The 8,442-nt window shown below is 22.9% G+C and overlaps 4 protein-coding genes across 4 annotated transcripts in view, besides 15 other annotated features; 2 read left to right on the top strand and 2 right to left on the bottom strand.

Moving 5' to 3' along the window:
- The window catches only part of EDI_161650 (uncharacterized protein), a gene marked incomplete at both ends in the record, with an annotated part of 415 nt that extends 397 nt beyond the window's left edge, over nucleotides 1-18 (top strand). Inside the window, one exon of the mRNA XM_001733511.1 lies at nucleotides 1-18. This exon is cut by the window's left edge and continues 219 nt beyond it. Within this exon, the coding sequence (XP_001733563.1) occupies nucleotides 1-18 (18 nt within the window).
- Nucleotides 19-138: 120 nt separating this feature from the next.
- Nucleotides 139-205: a microsatellite.
- A 26-nt stretch (nucleotides 206-231) lies between these two features.
- Nucleotides 232-310: a microsatellite.
- Nucleotides 311-322: 12 nt separating this feature from the next.
- EDI_161640 (uncharacterized protein) lies at nucleotides 323-4,674 on the bottom strand (the record flags this gene model as incomplete). Its single annotated transcript, XM_001741760.1, has 2 exons — nucleotides 323-4,439; nucleotides 4,499-4,674. 2 exons carry the CDS (start codon nucleotides 4,672-4,674, stop codon nucleotides 323-325), a joined length of 4,293 nt encoding a protein of 1,430 aa, XP_001741812.1.
- Nucleotides 911-951: a sequence feature (AT_rich).
- Nucleotides 1,328-1,349: a sequence feature (AT_rich).
- Nucleotides 1,796-1,823: a sequence feature (AT_rich).
- Nucleotides 2,143-2,175: a sequence feature (AT_rich).
- Nucleotides 2,228-2,274: a sequence feature (AT_rich).
- Nucleotides 3,644-3,714: a microsatellite.
- Nucleotides 3,761-3,801: a sequence feature (AT_rich).
- Nucleotides 4,336-4,492: a microsatellite.
- Nucleotides 4,675-4,882: 208 nt separating the features above from the next.
- Nucleotides 4,883-5,061: a sequence feature (AT_rich).
- EDI_161630 (uncharacterized protein) lies at nucleotides 5,056-6,708 on the bottom strand (the record flags this gene model as incomplete). Its single annotated transcript, XM_001741759.1, has 1 exon — nucleotides 5,056-6,708. The coding sequence occupies one exon, from the start codon at nucleotides 6,706-6,708 to the stop codon at nucleotides 5,056-5,058; it is 1,653 nt and encodes a 550-aa protein (XP_001741811.1).
- A 27-nt stretch (nucleotides 6,709-6,735) lies between these two features.
- Nucleotides 6,736-6,774: a microsatellite.
- Nucleotides 6,775-6,824: a sequence feature (AT_rich).
- On the top strand, nucleotides 6,823-8,205 carry EDI_161620 (polyadenylation factor subunit, putative; the record flags this gene model as incomplete). Its single annotated transcript, XM_001741758.1, has 1 exon — nucleotides 6,823-8,205. One exon carries the CDS (start codon nucleotides 6,823-6,825, stop codon nucleotides 8,203-8,205), a length of 1,383 nt encoding a protein of 460 aa, XP_001741810.1.
- A 30-nt stretch (nucleotides 8,206-8,235) lies between these two features.
- Nucleotides 8,236-8,342: a microsatellite.
- Nucleotides 8,343-8,394: 52 nt separating this feature from the next.
- Nucleotides 8,395-8,442: part of a sequence feature (AT_rich) that runs on past the window's edge.

Below are 8,442 nucleotides of genomic sequence, written 5' to 3'. Positions count from 1 at the left end.
TTTTTTATTTATAAATGATGTTAAAATGAGTTAAATACATTTGGTTTATTTTGTCAATTAAAATTAAATATTTTGATTGTTTGTAAAAATTAACTTTTAATCAAGTTATTTTTCAATATAAAAGTCATTAAACTGAAGAATAATAAAACAAAATAATAACAATACATAACATTAAAAGGAATAATAATAATAATAATAATAATAAAGAAAAGAAGAACAAATAGTTATTAAAAAATAAATGAAATGAAATAAAATCAATTTAAAAATTTAGAAAGGAAGAATTTAAAAAAAAAAGAAAAATAAAATAAAACCCATAAGTTAATTAGAGTTGTTCAATTCTTATAGTAGCATCAAGAATTGTAGCTATACTCCATGCTTGTGAATCACATGAAGCAAAACATTTTGCACCATTATAATTTGTTAATTCAGGAAGACTTAACCATTTGTCATGAATGATATAATTATAATGATTAGATAATAAAGATCTACAATATCTTTGTAAATCATCTTTATTTAAATTATCAGGGTTATAAATTAATATTGCCATAACATAATAACCGTAAGGCCAAATCCATTCAGGACCATTATGATAATTTAAACCATTTGCTGTTGAATAATCATCAGTATCAATATTATAATAATCAGGTTTATAATTCCAATCAGTAGGATCAAGAGTTTTCATTCCAAGAGGACCTAATAAATATTTTCTTACAATTTTTAAAGCATCTTTAACTTTATCAAGATGATCAATGAATAAATTTGGAGCTTCAACTAATGTAATTAAAAAATTAGGTCTTAATTGATAATCAGGCCATTTCTTTTTACTTCCATAAACATCTTTATAAATTCCTCTCTTATTAACTATAGTAGTATCAATACAATATTCTTTATCTTGATTAAATTCTTTTGGAATATAAAAATATTTATGAAAATTATGATATAATAAATTTTCCCAATTTTGATATGAATAATCACCATACATTTTTACTTTAACACAATCATAAGGGAATACTTTAGATGTATTAATCCAATGTAATACTTTCATTAATAATCCTTCAATTTCAACATCTGCACCATCTCTAGAACTTCCTGGATGTCCCATATTACCTCCACGTTGACTACTTCCCATTTTATCCATCCAAGTTCCACAATTCCATTCATTTCCACCTTTAATAATACCTGTAGATAAATCTGTTTCAATATCAATATTAAAACCTTCACTTGTCATTACTGAATCAATTTGTGGTCCTGCATTATATTCTCTAAAATGAATTCCATTTGCATGTTCTTCTAAAATTTCTTGCATACATTCAGCAACAGTCATTACTTTTTTTTTATTTTTATTAATTCTTGTAATTCCTTCATGACTTGAATCTAATCTATAAATTGTTTCTTTTAAAATTTCTATTCCTTTTGGTACCATTGTACAATAATCTACAATAGAACTCATACAAAACCATGTTGCATCTCTAGAATTATATCTTGAATGATTTCCTCCATCAAGTAAATTAGGAATAAGTCCATGTCTCATAGCACATAAATATCCTCTAATAATATTTTTTGCTTCATTAAATCTTTTTGTATGAAGTAATAATCCTCTTAATGATATAAATGTATCTCTTCCCCAATTTCTCATATAACCAGTATTAAAATGTGGAAATCCTGCACATAATGATTCTTTTTCAATATGAATATATTCTGGAATTAATCCTTCATTAATAAGTGGTGTTCCTTTACAATTTAAATAAAATTGAAGTGCTGTTTTTCTTAATTGTCCTTCAAATGTTCCTTGAACAATAAAATTATATATTTTTTTAATAAATGCTGTAAAATATGTTGGAATTAAAAATTTTGGATAATCTTTTATTTCTTCTAATTCTTTTTTAATATATTCTCCTAATTTATTTTTTTTCATATTTTGTGTTAAATATGGTATAAGATGTTCTAATATTCCTTCTCTTAATTTTTGATAAATTGGTTCTGAAAGATTATTACTTAATAATGGTATTATTCCTCCTATTCCAATAAAATTTAAATATTTTCCTTCTGTTATTTCAAATTTATTAACTCCCATTTCTTCTGGTGATTCAAATAAAATTTCATTTATTTCATTTGATGTTAATTGAACTTTTGGAATTTCCCAATTTTTTTTTAATGTTTTTATTAATTTTAATTCAAAACAAATAACACTTCCTGTTGGAAATTTTTTAAATTTTATTTCAACTCCATTATTATTATTTTTAATTTCAACAAAATTTTTAATATTATTATAATCTTTTGTAATATCACAAATACATTGATATCCATTAATTTCTTTTTCTTTATTTTCAATATTATTTAATATTCCTGTAGTTAATGATCCAAAAAATATAAATTTATCTATTTGATAATTTGGAATATTATATTCTTTTATATTTGGATTTGTTGAATAATTTCCTTTAAATGATGTATGAACATACATTACAATACTTTTATTTGTTTTAGGATTTCTTCTTGTTAATGAAATTATATTTTCTTTATTTTCACAATAAAATTCTTTATATCCTTCATTTCCCATATATTCATGTAATTCATTCATTATTTTTTTTCCTTCTGAAATTCCTATTGTATTTTCTATTTCCCAATTATATATTTTATATTTTCTTTCTTCTTTTACACAATCAATTCTATATGGAACTAATTCATCATATCCTCTTGTACTTCCTATACATCCTATTGTCATACAAACAACTCCTGCTGTTGAAAGTGCTTCATTATTATTTCTATTTCCTTCTTTTGGTTCATTATCATGTGTTAAATCATATGTCCATCCATCTATTCTTTGAATTTCTGCTTCTAATTCTTCATAAAGACTTTCTTCTAAAATACCTCCTACTGGTTTAAACCATCCACTTTGATATGCAATTTCTTTTAATTCTTCTGGATTTTTTCCTCTTTGTCCTTCTATAACTAATCCTTGTATTCCACATTTAATAACATATTCCATTATTGCTTCTTGATTATCTGAAAATAATTCTGCAAGAACAATTAATTCTGGATTAACTTCTCTTGATTTTTCTATTATAAATTCTAATGCTTCTAATGGAACACTATGACAATTATCAAGTCTAAATCCATTAAATATTTTTGCATTAGATATTCCATATTCTACCATATAATCCCAAAGAAATTTATTTTCTTCATATTTTTTTCCATAATTTAATTTTAATGAATCTTCCCATACAATAGCTTCTCTTCTAATATATACTTTTGATTTATTATCTCCAACAAAATCAAAAAATGGATCTCCTCCAAATACCCATCCATGATGTGCTGCAACTATATGAACTTTTTCTCCTTTACTATTTATTCCATCTATTACTTCAAAATAATATGGTAAAATATGTTCTTCTTCACTTACTTTTTCTATTTTTGGTCCTTTTTCATCAAAACATTTATACATAATTGTATTAATACAATTTTCAATTGCTGTATTTATATCTTCATCATATTTTTTATAATTATCTACATTTATTATATCTATTGCTTTTATAAATCCTTCTATATTAGGAACTACTTCAAATCCTTTTTCAATATTAATTCTAATATGATTCTTTTCATAACTTCCATCTGTCATTATATATTTTTCTAATCTTTTAGCTAATTCTTCTGCATTTCCTTCTTTTCCTCTTTTTGCTTCTTTATGTTCTTTTTCATATTTTAAATATTCTTCTTTATGTTTATTTACATTAATAACATAATATAACCAAAATTCTCCTGGAATAATATATTTTTCTTTAAAATATTTCATAAATTTATAAACATCTTCTTTTCTTTGAAAAATACCTATTCCATTTGGATATTTATCTTTAATAATATCTTTAATACATTGATGAATTAATGAATCAAATTTATATCCTATTTTTAAATGTGGATAATTTTCAATAGTATAACAAATTTCTGGATGTTCTATTACTATTGGTGATTTTGATGAAATATGACTTAATACAATATCAATTATACTTCCTATTTGATATTTATTTCTTAATTGATAAATACTTTCTTTAATTTTTTGATATTTTTCTTCTTTACTTATTTCTTCTTCTTCAAATATTTCTTTTTCTATATCTAAATGTTCACTAATAGAATATGCTGATCCACTTGGTCCTATTTTTTGAATTGGTGTTAAATGAATACAATTATATCCACATTTTTTCATTGTTTTATAATGTTCTTCCCATTTATCAATTTTTCCCATTATTTTAACAATATGTGTTTGAATTGTTAATCCATTTATTTTAATGTTTTTATTTCCAATTTTAATTTGAGGATAAACATTAAAATAAATAGTTTTAATATTATTATTTTTTTCTTTCTTTTTTTTAATTCTTATTTTAAATACTCCTGATTTTTTAATTAAAATTATACTTTCAAATTGATATATTCCTTCTTTTGATTCACTATCTTTATTATTTTTTTATTATTCTTTATATATATATATTAATTTAAATTTACAAACCTTTCTAATTTATAAAATTTATTTCCTTGAAATTTTTCTTCATTACTATAATTTGTTTCAACTTCAATCTCATCTGGATATGTTCCATATGGTACAATTATTTTTAATTTTGTCCCTATTTCAATTTTATATCCTAAATATTTTTCAGAACAATTAATATATCTGATTGTTGTCATAGATAATTCTTAATTTCTTAGATGAATTTCTATAAGATAATTATTCTCTTTTTTTTTGTTTTTTTAATATTTCCTTAGTTTAATTATAATTCTATTCTAGGTTTTATCCTTTCATTATTTCAATCACTAATCAGTGATAATTAAAAGGTCTTTGAATCAAATTTCAAGTATTTTTCAAATAACATAAAAAAATCTTTCTTTAATTGTGATTTTAAAATAAGTTGATTATTGAATTATTTAATTGTTATTATCAATACATTATTGTTTTAAATTTTTATAACAAAATAATTTGAAATAATTAAATTTAAAAGAATAAAATAAATTTTATGTTATTATTATTTAAATAATAAATTTGAATAATATGAAAAAAATTAAGTAAAATTAATTGACAAGATTATTAAGAATATCCAATAATTGAAGAATATCTATTTTTTTACCACGATAAAGATTTGGAGGAGGAAGGATGTAAATCAATTCTTTAAGAATATCTTTATTGAGTTCAGGTTTGATTGGTTTCCAATTGAAATGAGAAAGAGAAGAATCATCAGAGATTTGATGATCATCAAAAGATTCACCAATAGAATTTATTAAACGATGAGAGATAAGGAAAAGATTAGTATCTTTTGGTTTAGGAAGATGATTAAATTTAAGAAGAATAGCATTTTTCATATAAAGATCTAAATCAAAATCACCATAAGATTTTAAAGCATTTGGGATAAAACGAGAAGGAGTAATTAAATTAAGGAAACGATAATAAGCTTTAATAATAGGAAGACTATTAGGATAACGTTTTAAAGCAAGTTGAAAGAGTTTTAAAGAAGCAGTTTTTCTTCCAAAGATAAAATATTCAATTTCAGTAGCAACAATAAAAGCATAAGGTTTTAAATTAGATTGAATATCAATAAAAAATTTTCTAAAATCATTAATTTTATAAGCTTTAGCAGCAATTTTTAATTTAAAAATTTGTTCTAATTCAGATTGATTATTTAATAAAGAAAGTGCTTTTTCAATATTTCCTTGAATCATTAAACAAAATGATTGATATAATTTTAATAATGGACAATTAACAGCAGCTCTTCCTCTTTCAAGAAAATTTATTGCTAATTCAATATTTCCTCTTCTTTGAAAATATTGTGCACATATTATCCATGCTTGAGGATATCTATAAAATGTTAATAACATTTTATTCATTGTATAATAAATTCTTTCTTGTTTTGCTTTCATTTGAATAGAATGTGGACAATTTTCATATTGTTTATCTGTACCATTTATTGTATATTTTCCATCTTCATATCTTGGTTGTCCTTCTATCATACTTTCATAATTTATTGTTTCAATATATGTTAAAAGTAAACTTTTACTTCTTATACTTTTTGATTTTGTACAATAATTAATATGATCACTTTTTTTTTGTTGTTCAATTCTATTATAATATGTTGTTAATCTCATTTGACTTGTTTTTGTTGTTTCAAATATTTGATGTTCAATTTTCTTTTCTTCTTCATCAAGTTTTTCTTCATATTCTAAATACATTTCTTGTCGTTCATTCATTGGTATTCTTGTTAAATTATGCATTATTATTTTCATTGTAACTTCATTACTTCTACTTTTTGATAAAAATTCTATAAATTCTCGATATATTGTTATTGCATTTAAATCAAGTCCAACTATTTTGATTGCATATGAATATGCTCCTTCTTGAATTTTCTTAAATCTTGCTAATTCAATATCATCAATATCTTCCCTTTCTGTATCATCATAACATGTATTAATATATTTAATATATCTTTTTGCTATCTCTACATCTGGTACTTGAACTAAACATTTTCTGAATATTTCTTCTATTTCTCTCTCATTATGTCCATATTTCATTTCTAAATCAATATATTCACACCATCTATTCACTGCTGTTGGATATTCTTCTAAATATCTTTTATATAATTCTCTCCCTTGTTTAATTTGTTCTTCATCACTAAAAAATGGTAATGCACTAAATTTACTTTCCCATGCTTCTTCATTTGGTGTACTTTGCATTCTTTTCTTCTTATATTTCTTCTTTCTTTTTAGTTTTCTTTATTTTATTTTATTTTATTTTTTTTTTAAAAAATAAAGAATAAATAATAAACTAAGAAAATAAATTAATATTTAATGGCAGAAGAAGAACAATGTAATCAATTTAAAAAATATCAAGATTATTTTGAAAAACAAAGTGATCTTATGAAAAAATATGATGAAACATTATTTGATAGATGGCTTCATGGAGAAAAAGGTGTTATTGATCAACCACCACAACATCAAGGAGAAAGAAGATGTATTGATTTTAATTGTTGTCATTCAGAAATGGATTCAACATATTCTATGTATTGTCAAACAAGTAGAATTAATTATTGTCATCAACATTATTCATATACTAGATATCTTCAACCACCAATATTATGTACTTCAAATCCAGGAATTAATATAACTACAAAATTTGTACATACATCAATTAATAAAAATAAAACACCAGTTTATTGTATGAGATGGACTCCTGATGGAAGAAGAATTGTTACTGGGAATGAAAAAGGAGAATTTACATTTTGGAATGGTCTTCAATTTAATTTTGCATGTTTAAGTGGAGCACATGATACAGCTGTAAGATGTATGACATGGAGTCATAGTGGAGGACATATGGTAAGTGGAGAACAAGGAAGTAATGGAAGTAGTAGTATTATTTATTGGAATCCATCACTTGCACCTGTTGTTACTCTTAAAACAGCACATAGTGAACTTATTAGAGAAGTAAGTTTTTCACCTAATGATCTTAGATTTGCAAGTTGTAGTGATGATAAAACAATTGGAATTTGGGATTTTAATAAACAAATTTGTGAAATTAGATTTGATGAAAGTGAAAATGCAGTTTATTCTGTTGATTGGCATCCAACAGAATCTCTTTTACTTAGTAGTTCTAAAGGAAAAGTAAGAATATGGGATCCAAGATTAAAAGAAAAAGTAGGTATGTTTTCTCCTCATAAAACTGAAATTAATAAAGTTAGATGGAATAAAAATGGAAAATGGTTTTTAACTTGTTCTAAAGATTTTAAAATAATTTTACATGATATTCGTATGTTTAATAAACCATTAATGATTTTTGAAAAACATATGAAAGATGTTACAATTGTTAATTGGCATCCAATTCAAGAAGATTTCTTTGTTTCTGGTGGTGCAAATGGTGTTATTTATTTTTGGGATACTGAACATTCTAAACCTATTGGTGAAATTCCTGTTGCTCATGATGGTGCAATTTGGGATTTACAATGGCATCCTGTTGGTCATTTATTAGCTTCTTGTGCTCATGATCAAACTACTAAATTTTGGAGTAGAGATAGATGTGGAGATTCTTTAGAAATTAAAAAATATCAAGGAACAAATAGAGATTATGATCCAATCATTCCTATGTATGATGATGATCTTGAACAACCTTATCTTGCTCCTATATTTATTCCAAATCAAATTAATCCTTCTCGTATTAATGGTTTTCATGATATTTAATTAATTTCTTTGTTTGTTTTTATTGAAATATTTATTTTACTTTTTACTATATCTTTTTTCTTTATTTTTATTTTTATTTTTTTTTAATTTATTTTAATTTAAATTTTATATTATTTCTTTATTTATTTTCTTTATTTGAAATAAAATATAATCTAATGAATTAGATTATATGTATTTGATATTAGACTCTTAAAAAAATTGATTTTAGTATTATTGATTATTATCTTTTTATCTTAT

Source organism: Entamoeba dispar, genomic scaffold (assembly GCF_000209125.1).
Source record: "Entamoeba dispar SAW760 scf_1105229464033 genomic scaffold, whole genome shotgun sequence".
Lineage (NCBI taxonomy): Eukaryota > Evosea > Mastigamoebida > Endamoebidae > Entamoeba > Entamoeba dispar.
This window is presented reverse-complemented; position numbering and strand designations above follow the sequence as displayed.